Genomic DNA, 16,692 nt, shown 5'->3' on the forward strand with positions numbered 1-16,692 from the left:
TTGTGCTTCTCTCTGTCTGCTTGGTCCTGTGAAGGCAGGTCAAGCTTCTTCTGCCATTATGGAACTTCCCCTGGATCTGTAAGCTTCAATAAATCCCTTCCTCCATAACTATGCCTGGTCTGGAAGTTCATCTCAGCGAACCTGAAGGTGTCTGCTACATATACCCAATACTAATACCCAGAATATAAAAGAAATCTTATGATTCAAGAGGAAAATCAACCCCATTTGAAAATTGGTAAAGGAAGCTGGGCGTGGTGGTGCACACCTTTAATCCTAGTGCTTGGGAGGCAGAGGTAGGAGGATTGCTGTGAGTTCGAAGCCACCCTGAGACTACATGGTGAATTCCAGGTCAGCCTGGGCTAGAGCAAAACCGTACCTCGGAAAACCAAAAAGAAGAAAGAAAAATTGGTAAAGGAGCAACACAGACATTTCTCCAAAGATGCAGTCTTGGCCAGTAAACACATGGGGAGATGCTCAGACCTTTAACCACTCAGGGGATGAAAACCAAAGCCTTGGGAAGCACTGCTTCCCCAATAGTCTAAAGGAGGGAGGCGAGGGCGGGAGTAAGTTCGAGGACAGGGAGGACATGGAGCCCTCACGCAGGGCTGGTGTCCATGGGGCCGCTGGGGAAGAGCCTGGCAGTTGCTCAGAAGAGCAACCATGTGACTCAGCAATTCTACTCCTACCTATGTACCCAAGAGAACTGGAAACACACGACCACACAGAACTTACACACCAGCGTTCATAGTGACATTATTCATAAGGCACACAGTACAAACAACCTAAATGTCTACCATCACACGAACGGACAAACAAGATTGTGGTGTATTTATAAAATGGGACATTTGGCCATAAAAAAGAATGGGATCTGACTTCGTGCTATAATGTGAATGAACCATGAAACCATTATGCTAAGTAAAATAAGCCAGTCACTAAAGGCTGGGCTGTACATTCGGAATGTCCAAAATGGGGATTTCCAGGGACTGTGGGGAGTGGCAGCTTCCTGGTGTGGGGTTTCTTTATGGGGCAGTGAAATGTTTCCAAAGGAGACAAGAGTAATACCATACTAAAAACCACCAACTCACATACTTTGAGGGAGTGAGCTACACTCCAATTATTTAAGTTTGTAAGAGAAGCACTGGGTTCAGTAGTAAAATGTTGCAGGAAAACAAGCAAAGGTCAGTTTTCCCAAGATTGGGATGTAAAATATGCTCTGCAGATCTGAATTTTTTCCCAGGTATATTATTGTACAAAATTAACGAGTAGAATTCTACAGAGATGGCCTATGATCACCCCCCAACCCATCAACTATCTCTGTTTCTCACATTCCCCTTCTAGTCTGCACACATTTTTGTCCATGTACATGTATGTGTGGTGTGCATGCAATGTATGTCTCTTCACATGTGTATGTGCATGTGTGTGGAGACCAGAAGTCAACATCAGGAATCTTTTGAAATCGCTCTCCATCTACTTTTTTAAAATATTTAAGTATTTTTAAAAATATTTGAGATTGAGAAAGAGAGAATGGGCATGCCAAAGCCTCTAGCCATTGCAAATGAACTCCAGACACATGCACTACCTTGTGCATCTGGTTTACGTGGGTACTGGAGAATTGAACCTGGGTCCTTAGACGTCGCAGGCAAGCTTATCCTTAACCGCTAAGCCACCTCTCCAGGCCTCCATTGACTTTTTTTGAGATGAGCATCTCATTAAACCTACAGCTCACCCATTTTCTAGGCTAGCTAGCCAGCACTGCCCCCCTTCCTGTCTCTGCCCTCCTAATGCTCGATTACAGGCACACGTGTGATGTCCAACTTTTACACAAGTGCTAGAAATCTGAACTCAAGTTCTTGTGCTTACACACAAAGCACTTGACAAACTGAGCCAACTCCTCAATCCCACCTAAGTATTTTTCATATGTATAAAATCCTTACTATCAAGCAGTGCTACATGGCCTTCAAAATTATCATTAAATGGCTGTTAACTGGGCTGGGGAGTCAGTGGTTAAAGGCAATTGTTTGCAAAGCCTGTTGGACCAGGTTTGATTCCTAAGTACCCACATAAAGCCAGATGGACAAAGTGGCACATGCATCTGGAGCTCAGGCCCTGGGGTACCAATTCTCTCTGGCATATGCACAAACAAATAAAAATATTCTTAAACAAATAAATGCTTGTAATTAGTTGACATCTATAATTACCCTAACTTTTTTCCCTTTCTGCTTGTCTTAAGGAGTTATTTTACCATTTATAGGTAACTTTGCAATATACACACAGTATGAAAGTCAACATAGCTCTTTTCTTCTCTTGAACCACTGAATAAAAGATTCCAAGGGAAGAGATAAATAAACCAAAATGCAGAGCACTTTTATGGTTCCTGAGTGTCTCCCAAAAGTATCGCAATTTACACTACTCTAAATGACACAAACTCACTGTGTTAGATCACTGTTTTATACTTTTTTTTTTCAAGGTAGGGGCTTTCTGTAGCCCAGGCTAAACTGGAATACTGGAATTCACTATATCGTCTCAGGGTGGCCTTGAATTCACAGCGATTTTGCTATCTCTGCCTCCGGAATACTGGGATTAAAAGGTGTGTACTGGGCTGGAGAGATGGCTTAGTGGTTAAGCGCTTGCCTGTGAAGCCTAAGGACCCCGGTTCGAGGCTTGGTTCCCCAGGTCCCACGTTAGCCAGATGCACAAGGGGGCATTTTTGTCCATGTACATGTATGTGTGGTGTGCATGCAGAGGAGTTCGTTTGCAGAGGCTGGAGGCCCTGGCGCGCCCATTCCCTCTCTCTCCCTCTATCTGTCTTTCTCTCTGTGTCTGTCGCTCTCAAATAAATAAATTTTAAAAAAAATTTTTAAAAAAAGGTGTGTACTGCCACACCCAGCCTTGTTTTGATACTTTTGATGTAATGAAATGCTAAAAATATAATAATAACAGAGTAATCTGAAATCTTTCTTTTGTCTGAAAGCTTTTTTTTAGATATCCAAAGGCTCTCAAAATCTATGAGTATTTACTTTAAGCCTTGTAATCTTTGTTGTATTTTTCAATCATTGATAGTTTAAAAGAATGGTTATTATAAACTCTATAATTTCACCTTAAGAAGCTAGAACACAGGTAATAAACTGTCCTGTTCACCTTAAAAATACATAGATATGAAGCTGCCTTGTCAAGTAACAATGGCCCAAAAAGTATGAGCTTAGAATCAGTCATGGTAAGAAGAGAAAGGGAAACACTTCAGTAATTGGAACTTCTAGGATTTTAACATCTATAACAACTACAAGCTCATGTGCCATGGTGTCTCTCTTGATTGTCACTCTCTACTCTAGACCAAGAACAATCACTGTGGTTTGAATTCATCCCACCCAAAAGTCATGTTGAAACTAAATCCTCACTGTGGGGTACCAAGAGCAAGGGCATGTGAGGCAATGGTGACTAGGTCACAAAGAAGTCCTCATGAGTGGAGTTCTTATGGGGCTAGATGGAACTAGTCTAAGGCCCATTTTGACCCTGTCACGTTTATATCATGTAACGACAAAGTAAGATAACCCTTACCAAATGACTTATCAACAGATGGGTGAATAACATAATGCCCTGATCTTAGACGAGCTAGCCTTCAGAAATGTAAGAAATAAGTTTCTATTATTTATAAGTTGCCCAGGTTGTGGTATTTTTAAAATATATATTATTTATTTATTTAAGAGAGAGAGAGAGGGAGAAGGAGAAAATGGGCACACCAGGGCCTCCAGCCACTGAAACGAACTCCAGATACATGAGCCACCTTGTGCATGGGGCTTACGTGGGTCCTGGGGAATCGAACTGGGGTGCTTTGGCTGTGCAGGCAAACGCCTTAACCGCTAAGCCATCTCTCCAGCCTGGTTGTGATATTTTGTCAAAACAGCATGAACAAATTAAGACAATCACAAATAATTTACAGAAAGAAGTGTGATAAAAAAAATAATAGTTAACTAAGCACCAGGTCCTATCAGATAGCAAAATGATAACATTCATTATCAGATTTTTTTTTCCTTTACACCTCCACTACATTTTAAAAAGACTATTTTTATACTTTTTTTTTTGAGACAGGGTTTCACTCTAACCCAGGCTGGCTTTGATCTCACAGTAATCTTCCTACTTTTACAAACTGAGTGCTGGGATTAAAGACATGAGTCACTACATCCATCCACATTTTTTTTTTTTTTTGAGACAGGGATAGGCTATGTAGCCCAGGCTGGAATCAAACTCACCATCCCCTGCTTCAGCCTCCTAAGTGCTGGGATTATAGGTGGCACACTCATTATTCACATTAATTCTAAGTACATACTACATGAATTAGAAAATATCTCCATTTGACTTACTATAACCAGGAACAAAGAGGTAAATTACTTAACCAAAGCAAATCCAGAACACTGTGCTTAACCTTCTATTATCAAATGACATCTTCCCCACAGCATGCAAATTCAGAAAGAAACACCCACCCCCAGGTCTGACAGCCAGTCAGTATGAAAATATGAAGCCCTGATCATCATTAAGAAGTCTTCATGATGGGTTCCGGCACTGATGCAATACAGGGGGAGGGCCCAGCACCCCCCTCTGCCCATCAGCACCTAATCTAACCTAACAAACATATATGGACCACAAAGGTCACTTGCTGTTATCTCCCTAGCCCCCGCTTCCAACGCCTGCCACCCCTGTTTTCTTGCTATGTGTAGATATTCTAGAATTGTCAATTCATGCAATGTTAAATAAAATAGTTTCTTGGTGATAATTTTTTTTTTCAGTGCTAGTAAGATTTGGAGTTCCCTGTTTGTGTGTTCTGATCAAAACAGGATGAAAAAGACAATAGTAGAATAAGTTGTAGTTGGCTGGGCATAACGGTGCATATGTGTAATCCCAGCATTCAGAAGGCTGAGGCAGAGGATCTCAAGTTTACCAGCCTGAGCTCTTTTCTTTATTCAAAGGGTTGGAGGACATTCTCACCTAACTGAAGAATGACCTCAGAGTAATGAGGATAGTGGATCCCACATCCCCATTTTCTAGAGACTTCAGTTCACGTTTCTGGGTGAGGACTAGGAGCTTGATAAGAGACCCAAATGCCTTTTATCCTCTCGTAAAAACACTGGTCAACACTGGACTAGGAAATTTTCAAGCTGCCCACATTCTAGCTGTGGCTCTATACTATCTAGATATCTCAAAGTTGTGTTCTAAAGACATGCTAAATTGTGATAGTTTAATGTATGTTACTACACAAGCAATAGAAGACCATGAAAATATTTAGATCCACCCCCGTGACACCATTCATACCTGTAAACACTGTGAAGACCCTCCTACAATCCAGGAAAGTGAAAAAATTTGGTGAGGGAAAAGAATGCTGGATTTTTATACAAATGTTCAGCATATTGCCATGGAGCGACTTACTGACTTACAGAAACAGAACTGTATACCTAATGTTTAAGTGGAGATTACACATTGCTTTCTTACTCTGAAGACCATTATCTGACGATCCCAGCTGTTTCTAGTGAAGAAACAGCCAGAAAATAGCCCCACTAAGTCCTGAACAACTATAGATTGTGAGCCCTGAAATACTGGAATGCAACTGTTACAAAGCTTAAAAAAGAAAGAAAGAAAGAAACAATAACTGGTTACTAATTCTTCAAAGTCACTTCAGCGTATATAACTGGTGGTTAGAGTCCACAGTCTTCTGACAAGAAGGTTATGTCAGGTAAAAGGGCTCCTCGACATGCTTTCTGCATACACAGGAAACAGCCTTTATTTCATTTTTTCTTCCCCCTATATTATTTTTTTAGACAGCTTTTTTAATTCTCATAATCTTCTAATGGGATTTGCTCGCTTATGTTCTTATCTAGATTTATTAGCAATCTAGAACTAACAAAGGAAAGAGACTGACTACCCAGAGCTAAAAGAGCAGAGCTGAAAAGGATGCTTATGGTGATCACATGTAGCAACCAAAAATGTAAACAGAAGCCAGGGTCCATCTGAAAACTGACTCTCACATATTACTGTAAGACAAACAGACAACAAACCAAGTAAAACTTTACTACACAATAAGTAATTTTTAAAAATGGGAGGGCTAGAGAGATGACTTAGTGGTTAAGGTGTTTGCTTACAAAGCCAAAGGACCATGGCTCGATTCCCCAGGACCCACATAAACCAGATGCACAAGGTGGTGCATGTGTCTGGAGTTCATTTGCAGAGGCTAGAGGCCCTGGCACACCCATTTTCATTCATTCTCCTGCGCTTGCTCTCTCTCTCTCTCTGTCTTCTGTCTCTCTCAAATAAATAAAAATAAAACATTTTAAAAATGGGAATACCAACTATTATGCATACCACCACAGAAGGACTGGGTTTAAAAGATAAAATGCATGTATGTAAAATGTATAATAAATATATTTACATGCCTGATAGACTCTGAGGCAATATTTTAACAAAAGATCAAATCCCACACTTGGTAAAAGAGAAATATAAAACCAGGTTCATCTAGCAGAACGGAATGGTTAAGAGAGCAAGGTCTAGGGGTTAGGGCATAGCTAAATGGCAGCACTCACTTAGCATAGGTGAGACCTTAGGTTTAATCCCCAGCACTGCAATCAACAAATAAAAGAAAAAGTAAAATCAGAACAAGTTCTGGTGTCACACAGACATGAGTTAAAACCCCAATTCAGTAAATTACTGTGTGACCTAGAACAAACCATTCAAACTAAGCCCCAATTTGCTCATCTGTAAAATATGGATACTGCTTCATTCAGATAGTCTGAGACTTGACCCAGTTGATGGGAAGCCCTTAGCCCTGTGCCTTGCACACAGCACGCAGGTACATAACAATCATCTTCAGCACCGTCATAATGATCAGACTGTAAAATTAACCTAACTACCATCTTCCAACCGAAAGCAAGACTAAGAGTTTCCTAGTGACCATGTTTGAAATTTTCTGATCACTAGAAAGAAGACATTCACAGACACACAAGGATAGCTTGCTCTTCCTAGTTCCAGAACCTTCTTTCTGCCACCTTAGTGGAGAGTAACTGGAACTGAAGCTGAACAGCTACTGACAGGAACAGCTTCAACGGAGACCTGGTTAACTTTCTTTTTAAAAATATTTTATTTATTTATGAGGGAGAGAGGGAGTGACAGAAAGGCAGATAGAGAAAGGGCATGCCAGGGCCTTCAGCCACTGTAAACAAACCCCAGACGCATTTGCCACCTTGTGCATCTGGCTTATGTGGGTATCAGGGAATCGAATCCGGGTCCTGTGGCTTCCCAAGCAAGCGATTTAACCATTAAGCCATCTCTCCAGCCTGGTAACGTTCAATGAGATCTAGAATGATATTCTAACCAGTTTGGGATTAGTGACATTTGGGAGTGTCAGGGGTGTTTGTTTCCAGTTTGGGGAAATGGTGATGCTAGGAGGAAAGAAAAGAAGGAAAATCATCAAAGATTCCCACCCGCCATTATTCAACACAAATATGATAGAGTGTTAAAACTTACGTCACACTAAGTGCAACGGTACACACCGGCACTCGGGAGGCTGAGGTAGAGTTCAAGGCCAGTCTGAGACTACATAGTAAATTCCAGGTCAGCCTGAGCTAGAGCTACAGTCAGACCCTACCTTGAACAAAACAAAAAATATGTCACAGGGCTGTGGAATACATCTAAGTGGTACAGTACTTGCCTAGCATGTGTGAGTCCTGGGTTCAATCCCCAATACTGCAGTAAAAAAAAAAAAAAAAAAAAAAAAAAAGTCAGAACTGAATTAGAAAATGTTAAAGAAAACAAAATCAAGGAAACTTTTAATTCATATGTTAAAAGAGAACTAATACCCTAGAAAACATATCAAGACCTCTTTAATAAACTTAATTACACTGTTAATTCTGTTACTGAACCAAATAAAGCATTAGCTAACATGTGTGAAGATAACTGGCATAATTAATCTAAAATATTTTTTGAATTTGTTATCAAAATATAAATGCCACTGTTTCAATTTCTGTGGTTTTTGGAAGGCTGAACCCAACTTCATAAACTTTTTTTGTAAAAGAAAAAAGGATTAATATAACTGGTTATAAGGCTGAATGACTTAATTTACTGTTTTGTTTTTGTTTTTTCGAGGCAGGGTCTCACTCTAGCCCAGGCTGACCTGGAATTCACTATGTAGTCTCAGGGTGGTCTTGAACTCATAGGAACTCATAGAGATCCTCCTACCTCAGCCTCCCAAGTACTGGAATTAAAGGCATGTGCCACCACGCCCCAGCTAATTTACTTTTAAAAAAAAATCAATGAAAAGGGTGTGGGGAAGATGGCCCAGGGGGTAAAGGCACTTGCTTACAAAGCCCTCCAGCCAGGGTTCAACTCCCCAGTATCCATGTAAAGGCAGATGCACAAACTGGTACATGTACCTGGGGCTCATGTGTACTGGCAAGAGGCCCTGACTGCCCATATTCTCTCTCCCTCTCTCAAATAAATAAATAAAAATATTTAAAAAGGAATTAATTAAATCAAAGAAAGGGAATGTGAAAAATCAGTTATTCCTACAGTTTAAGTAACAGTAGCTATCCTAACCTTTTAAGACCATGGCTTAAATTTCTAGTTGCAACCAACTATTGTCTGCTCATTAGAATATGTCACTATACTGAATATATTTTCAATCTGTACTGTCTTCTTGACCATACTATACATCACTGTGGATAAGGACATACATTATCATTTTTCTATGATTCATGTGAAAATATTAGTCCTTTTTTGAGATAGAATCTCTAATTTAGGCTGTATTCAAACTTGCTATGTAGCTGAGGTTGACCTTGAACTTGTGATCTTCCTGCCTCCACCACCCCAAATGCTAGGCCATCACATCAGGTTAAGTAATTTAATCATTTGAAAACATGTTTTAAAAGTTATTGTCAGGCTGGGCTTGGTGGCACATGCCTTTAATCCCAGCACTCGGGAGGCAGACATAGGAGGATCGCCATGAGTTCGAGGCCATGCTGAGACTGCATAGTGAATTCCAAGTTAGCCTGGGCTAGAGTGAAACCCTATCTTGAGAAACCAAAAAAAAAAAAAAAAAATTATTATCAGCCAGGCATACACCTTTAATCCAAGCACTTGGGAGGCAGAGGTATAAGGATCGCCCTGAGTTCAAGGCCAGCCTGAAACTAGTGAATTCCAGGTCAGCCTGAGCTAGAATGAGACCCTGCCTTGAAAAAAAAAAAGGTACCGTCAGCCAAGCAGGGTAGCATGCATCTGTAATCCCAGGTATATGCTGAAGTAGGAGAATCAGTGGTTTGAGGCTAGGCCTGAACTACACAGAGAGACTTATAAGAAAATTAGAAAAGGAAGGAAAAAGAAAAAAGAAAAAGGAAACAAAGGGAGAAAAAGAAGAAGGAAGGAAGGAAGGAAGAAGGAAGGAAGGGAGGGAGGGAAAGGAAGAAGGAAAGAAAGAAGGGGATGGAAAAGAAAAAAGGATGCCATAAGAGTTGATTTTGAGGGGAAATCAACTTTTCTAAAAATAAATCAGTCATATAAAACTGGTTCAAGGACAACGGAAAGCTAATTTCAAAATAATGTAAAATTTCTTAAACATTTGGTAGGAGCAAGATTCATGAGCTTTCAGATCATTCTCAAAGGAAAAAAGATCTGCAGAAGTAAAGGCTTCAGCAAGAAATGCAAACTAGTATTTTTCTGTTTTGAGACGGGGTCTCACTATGTTGACCAGGCCTGTCTTGACCTCCCGTCTCAGCCTCCCAAGTAGCTGGGACAGCAGGTATACACCATCATGCCTGGATCAATTAAGTTGATGTGCAAGAATTCTGAAGAGAGAAAGAGAAGAAAGAAGGAGAAAGAGAAGAAAAGAAAAGAAAGACAATAAATTGTGCCGGAGCTGGGAAAATTTTAGTAGCAGAAAGAATTAATGAAGCATTTTCAAGCACTACAAGACAGCTTCCTGTGTTTCAAATCTTACTGCAGAATGAAGGAAGACACCGGCCAGATGCTCTAATTAACAGCTTAGCAAATGACACTCCCCAAAGAAGCTCTGTCCTAAAGATACTGGACATTTTCTTTCTCTCCCTCTGCTTTTAAATGCAAATTAGCCAGCCCTGAGGCACATTCTGCTCTATTTTTTTTATATGAAAATTACTGCATTGTGGTCCTGTTCCAGAGAGGACACCATTCAGCCAGGAAAACAGAATAAGGACAAGCATGCACTCTTATGTTCAGACAGTCCCATCCTGTGAGCTGTCATCAGGTACACTTGGCTTTTGTCAGGGGAGCAATCCCTAGGAGTGATCAAAATTCTATGTGAAGAAGGAGAGCTTCGTTTTCAGGTCAGGCAAGGTTACACGCTCATTTCAATACCGGCGCATGCCCTAGCATCAATAACTAAACTTAGCATCCCTTGGTTTTCAGTAACACTACTAGCTACTTACTGGAAACTTTCAGAGGCTCTATGATAATAATTAATACCAGTTGCTATTCACTTGCACATGACAAGGTGAAACACACTGTAAGAAATGATGTTCTGTGGACACACATGCACCAGACTTACTCTTCCCTATTAAACACTCCACAACAGCAAGGGTTGATGTGGACACACTTCAGTGTAATGTACCCAGGGATCAAGGTTAAAAAAAGGACACTTTTAAACTGGGAAACGTGAAGAAAACAAACTACAATTAATACAGGAATTCGTTGTCCAAGGTTCAAGCTTACTGCCAAAACCCCATTCAGCTTAGGAAATTGTACTTGATGTCAGACAAATATAAACAAATACTGAAAGAAGCTTGAGAGATATAACCACATAAAAGGTTAACTTACCTCTAGTCTTTCCAAGTTATATATTAATAACTAACTTTGGTGGGTTTTTTTTAACCTTCTTTTCTAGCAAAGAAAGTCACAACCAAAAGGAGCGAATTTTTTGGTAGTCCTTGCCTTACCCCATGCTCCACCTGTGAGGCAAACTTCAATCTACTCCACCAATCACCAAGTAACTGGTGACAGAAGCTACAAAAAAATGTACTTCCAATTTTTGAAATGTCAGTGTGGATGTTTAAGGACAGGAGAGGGATAGCACACTGGGGTTAAAAAAAAAAAAAAAGCTATTTAAATACTTTCCAAACGTCTGTGACTAGATGCCAGCCCAAAGGGCATGTCACCCAGACCCTACTTTCACCCATGCACACTCAAAACCCAGACAATGAATGAAGCGGCTCCCTTGAGACCAGAGGCCCCAGGGTAGGGAAACTGTGAAGCCTGCTTTCCCATGCTAGGAGAGCCTGATGGCAAGTCTCGTGCTTCTAAAGAACCTCTAGAGCGCTTACTAGCTCAGTCCATCCCCCAAACCCAGGCCAGCCTTTCAACTTTGCAATTGGGAAAGGAGAAATTCTGGTTAACGTTCCCTGGGGGGAGGGGGAGACGGTCGGTCTGACAGTAGAGGACTCAAGTAGGGAAGATGGAGAGAGAAAGAGCAAGCCATGGAAAGATACCAAAATTCCCCACCTTTCTTAAATTCTTCCAGCATAGCGTCCAACTTGGTGTCATTGAAAACAAAGTGCAAGGGGTGGTTATAAAATTTGGTGATGGTTTTCAAGGGAGTACAGTCATCTGGATCTACGAAGGCCAAGTCTTTGACAAAGAGCAGGTCCACGATGTTGGACCGCTCTCCCTCAAACACTGGGATGCGAGTGTAGCCGCTCTCCATGATTTCGGACATGGTGTTAAAGTCTAGGATGGCCTCTCCGGTAATCATGAAACAGTCCCGGAGGGGAGTCATCACATCCTCTACCGTCTTGGTGCGGAGCTCCAGCGCCCCTTGGATGATGTTCAGCTCCTCTTTCACCAGGTCGTTGTAGGGGTCAGTGACCCGGAGCATCTCCAGCAGTTTTTCCCGGTTATAGACCGTACCTATCTCCTGACCCAGGACGCAGTCCAGCAGCTTGCTGACCGGGTAAGAAGCAGGGAAGGTCATCATCATGAAAAACTTGGTGAGGAAGATGGTGTTGGCTCCCACGGCCAGGCCGTGACGGGAGCAGATGGCCTGGGGTACGATTTCCCCAAAGATGACAATGCCGATGGTAGAGACCACCACCGCCACCAGGCCTGAGCCGGCGATGTCGTCGAGCAGGATGGTGAGCGTGGTGTTGACCAGCACGTTGCCCAGCAGCAGCGAGCACAGCAGGTAGTTGCCCTGCCTGCGCACGGGCTCGATGCGCTTGGCGTAGTTCTTCTCTTTCTCCGTGCCGCAGTTCTGCACGATGCGCAGCTCCATCGGGTCCAGAGCCATGAGCCCCAGGTTGAGGCCGCTGAACATGCCCGACAGGCACAGCAGCAGCGAGATGAAGATCACCTGCAGCCAGAAGGGCAGCAGGAACTTCTTCTCCTCGCCCACGATCATCTTGGTGTCCTCGCCGTCGTGGTAAATCCAGGTGGTCTCGGCCCACGGAGGCGGCTGGAGCCCGGCCACCCCCGCGCCACCCTTGCCCCCGACGGTTCCACCCGCGGAACCCGAGCCGCCCGCACCCAGGGCCGGCGTGGAGAGCGACGTGCACAGGTAATAGGACTTGCTCTTCTCCATCTTGCGCAGCGGTTTGATCTCGATCTCGATGATGCCCGAGGTGCGGCGGTTGAGGATGATGTGCGGTAAGATGATGATGTCTGAGGTGCGGATGCCGCAGCGCTGGGGGCCGCTGTCCGGCTCTGGTGGCGCGGGACCCCCCAGCCCGCGCTCGCCCGGTGTGTGCCGGCGCCGCTCGTGCTCCGTGAAGGCGATGCGGGACCACGTCTCGTTGTTGATGTTCTGCCCGTACACCCGCAGCTTGACCCGGGTCCGCTCGCTCACCCGCAGCGCCCCCCCTTCCATGAACGACACGTCGTTCGTGTCCTCCAACCGCAGCCCGATGATCACGGTCTCCTCGCTGTCGCCGGCCGCCGCGCAGCCGCCCGCGCCGCAGCAGCAGCTCAGCAGGAGCAGCGGCAGCAGCCGGCCCGCAGCTGCCTGCAGGACCCCCCGGCCGCGGGCGCTGAGGCTGCGGCGCGCCGCCATCTTCCAAGTGGGCAGTGCGGCGGCTGCCTGCCCGCCCGCCATCTTTACTTCGGGTTCACCAAAGCCACAGCCAATCATAGGGTGGCTGCTCTAGCTGCGGCTTCATCCTTCCCACCCGGCGGCGCGAGCGCAGGCATCGATGCGCCCCCCGAGCTGGACAGCGAGCGAGCGTCCGCGCGCAACTGCCCGAGCCGTCAGTCTCCCTGAATGACACTGACTCACACCCCGGCCAAGCAGATGAACCCCAGGGCTGGCGCGAGGGAGGAGGGAAGGAGGCGGGAAAGGGAGCGCCAGCCGCTCAGGCAAGAGGCAGGTCGGCCAGCCAATCAAAAGCGGCGGCCCGCCTTCCCAGCCAGGGGGGCTGGAATGGGGGCGTGGTCTTACTCGGCGTCCCGGGCCAATGGCAGGATGGGTAGGCGGAGCCGTGAGGGGCCACTGCGCTCCGCAGCACGCCAAGTTTCCAAGTGAAAGGCGCGTGACTCTTGTGTATGTGCGAGGGGAGGAGGCGTGGCTAGTCCCGACCCTAGAGCCAATCAAAAATGAGCGCTGTAGGGAATGGGGCGGGGCCCTCAGTCCGGCAGCCAATGAGAAGGTGCAGTCGGCGGTGCGGAGCTCCCTGAGGGGGTTCTGTAGTAGATGCCCGTGTCCCGCTTGGCAGCGCTTGGAATACCACCCTGCGGCGGAGAGGCCGCGGGTCCCAGCTGCACCGCCTGCTTTCCAGGCTCTGCGGGGTTTCGCTGCGCGTGCTGAAAGCGCTGCGCCCTCCTGCCCGTGGAGCTCCCGAGCCGACCAGGGCAGGCATGCACGTAGCCGAAACATTAGTCCAGATGCAGCTAGTGCCTGAGCCCGCTACCCGTACGCACCGGCTCCTTGGGCAAATAGCGGCGACACGGTGGCCCCGGCAACGCGGTGCACCCGCGCTCTCCGCTGCTCACGGTCGCGTGGCGCCACCTGCCGGCCCTCGCGCGCGCGGGACAATATTTTCTGATCCGCACAAAAGATGTGCCAGCGAGGTAAGGGTACGAAGTTAGAGGGTTTCCGATTGCTCCTGCAATCCACACATAGTCTTACTAAAAGCACCCTCCCGTCGCGCCACATGCGGGGCTCTTCTACTGAGCTCGGAGCCGCGGACCGCTCCATATTTACAAAATGCAAAGAGCCCAGAATCTGGATTTCTAACGGGCACCCAGGCAATTGGGGCGAGCAAAAGAGGGTGGACATCCTAAGAACTAGCCATAGCGGCTTATTCTCTCCTTTTTTTTTTTAATAACTAAAGTCTTATTTGTTTATTTATTTACAAACAGAGAGAGTGAGAGGACTCCAGATACATGCTCCACTTTGCGCATTTGGTTTTGCATGGGGAATGGGGACTCCAACCCTAGACTTCAGGCTTTGTAAACAAACGCCTTTAACCGCTGGAACATCTCTCCAGCCCCAAGGCTTATTCTATTATTATTATTATTATTATTATTATTATTATTATTATTATTATTTTGAGAGAGAGAAGGGGCGCGCCAGGGCCTCAAACCACAACGAACTCCAGATGCATGTGCCACCTTGGGCATCTGGCTTATGTGGGTCCTGGGGAATCAAACCTAGGTCCTTAGGCTTCATAAGCAAGCTCCTTAATCGCTTAACCATCTCTCCACCACCTCTTCTTATTTTTCCTCCCAAGGCTTATTCTTAATTACACTAACCAAACATTGTTAGGTTTATAGGTTGATCTGGAGAAAATACAGTCTAGGGCCAAGGTCCCCAGGCCTCCCAAGCCCGTTGCACCTGGAGGATACCTGACCAAGGTAGCAGAGTGTTGCCAAATTGGTATTCTTTTCCTCACAATTTAAGAATTAAAAAATACTTCCTCAATAAAAAGTTTTTAAAATGCTTCCTACTTGGGCTGGAGAGATGGTTTAGCAGATTAGGCATTTGCCGGCAAAGTCAAAGGACCTTGGTTCAGTTCCCCAGGACCCACATAAACCAGATGCACAAGGGGGCACACTTCTCTGGAGTTGGTTTGCAGTGGCTGGAGGCCCTGGGGCACCCATTCTCTTTCTCTTTACCTCTCTCTCTCTCAAATAAATATTTTAAAAACTGCTTCCCACTTTTTTGTGTGTACTGTGCATGTATGTGTGTGCGTGCACATGGGTGTATGTGTTTGTACAGGTACATGTGGTGACCAGTGGTCACTGTGAGGTCCTCCACCTTTTTTTTTTTTTTTTTTTTTTTTTGAGACAGAACCTCTCACTGAATCTGTCGCTCACCCATTAGGCTGGGCTAACTAGCCAGCAAGCTTCGAAATCTTCCTGTTTCCTCCTCCCAGGTACTGGGATTACAGGCCTCCATTGAAACTCTGGTCCTCATGCTTACCAAAACAAACCCAATTCCCCTATTTATTAAAAATATTTTATTTTTATTTATTTATTTGAGAGAGAGATACAGAAACAGGCAGGTAGAGAGAGAGAATGGGTGCACCAGGGCCTTCAGCCATTGCAAACGAACTCCAGATGCATGCGCCCCCTTGTGCATCTGGCTTATGTGGGTCCTGGGGAGATGAACCTGGGTCCTTTGGCTTTGCACGCAAGGACCTAAATACTAAGCCATCTCTCTAGCTCACTCCCCTCTTTAAAAAAAAATTAAGCCGGGTGTGGTGGTGTATGCCTTCAATCCCAGCACTCAAGAGGCAAAGGTAGGAGGATCACTGTGAGTTCGAGGCCACCCTGAGATCCATAGTAAATTCCAGGTCAGCCTGGGCTAGAGTGAGACTACCTTGGAAAAAAAAAATTTTGTTTGAGTGTGAGAGTGAGAAAATGGGCAAGCCAGGACCTCTAGCCAACTGCAAACAAAATCCAGACATATGAACCATCTTGTGCACCTGACTTTATGTGGGTATTGGGGAATCAGACTCCAGTCCCTAGGCTCTACAGGCAAGCGCCTGAACTGCTGAGCCATCTCACCAGCCCCGCTCCCCTCTTTTTTATTCCATAGGTGCATTGTTCTTTCTTTTTGTCAACACGTCAAATCATTTCTGGTAATTTCTAATACAGATGATTTCTGGGACTTCAGTCTAGTAAGAACTTGTCTTCTCTTTTACACCTGCCTGCTTCCTTTTTCCCCTGGCCTTGAAACCAGTGGTATGTCAAACCAGGGCCTGTGGCTCCTTTGTTTGAAACCCTAAATTTCTGTCTGCTTACAATGAAAGCCCAAGTACCCTCGTCTCTTAGGAAGTTCTGCAGGCTCTGCCCCTGACCTTGCTTCTTCTGGAGGCTGTGTCAGCCAGTTCTAGTCACTGTGGGACACTCCCCTGGGAGCCTTTGCACTTGTTGTTTGTTTCCTGTGGGCTTCTTTCTACCACGGGTCAGCATAACTCTCTTTCAAGGCTCTGCTCAATGGACACCTTAATTTTTAAAAATATTTTTATTCAGGAGAAGAGATTGAATAAAGAAAAGGTGGTGAGAGGGCTAATCAAAATCTAAGAGGATATAAATAAATCCTATGGAATCCTACTTTTATGGGCAATGGAACACTCAGGAGCCATAGATTGTTGCTAGAAAATTTTCAGTGCCAGGGATGGGATACCTTCCAGTGAGGTCCCTGATGCCCCCAAAACATTATAGGCCATTGCCGAGGCCCTTGGTTTCCCACCA

The 16,692-nt window shown here is 45.0% G+C and overlaps 1 protein-coding gene across 4 annotated transcripts in view; it reads right to left on the reverse strand.

Moving 5' to 3' along the window:
• Cnnm2 (cyclin and CBS domain divalent metal cation transport mediator 2) overlaps positions 1-13,378 on the reverse strand; it is a 188,536-nt gene extending 175,158 nt beyond the window's left edge. For 2 of the 4 annotated variants that reach the window (XM_004659389.2, XM_004659388.3), the window contains exon 1: positions 11,506-13,370. In XM_004659389.2, coding sequence (XP_004659446.1) covers positions 11,506-13,126 — 1,621 coding nt within the window. In that variant the 5' untranslated portion in view covers positions 13,127-13,370. Of the gene's footprint in view, positions 1-11,505 lie in introns of all 4 variants that reach the window. The other 2 variants (XR_006636324.1, XR_006636325.1) reach the window with 1 other exon arrangement.
• Between the last annotated feature and the right edge of the window lie 3,314 nt (positions 13,379-16,692).

The sequence above is a fragment of the Jaculus jaculus genome, chromosome 1, assembly GCF_020740685.1.
Source record: "Jaculus jaculus isolate mJacJac1 chromosome 1, mJacJac1.mat.Y.cur, whole genome shotgun sequence".
Taxonomy (NCBI): domain Eukaryota; kingdom Metazoa; phylum Chordata; class Mammalia; order Rodentia; family Dipodidae; genus Jaculus; species Jaculus jaculus.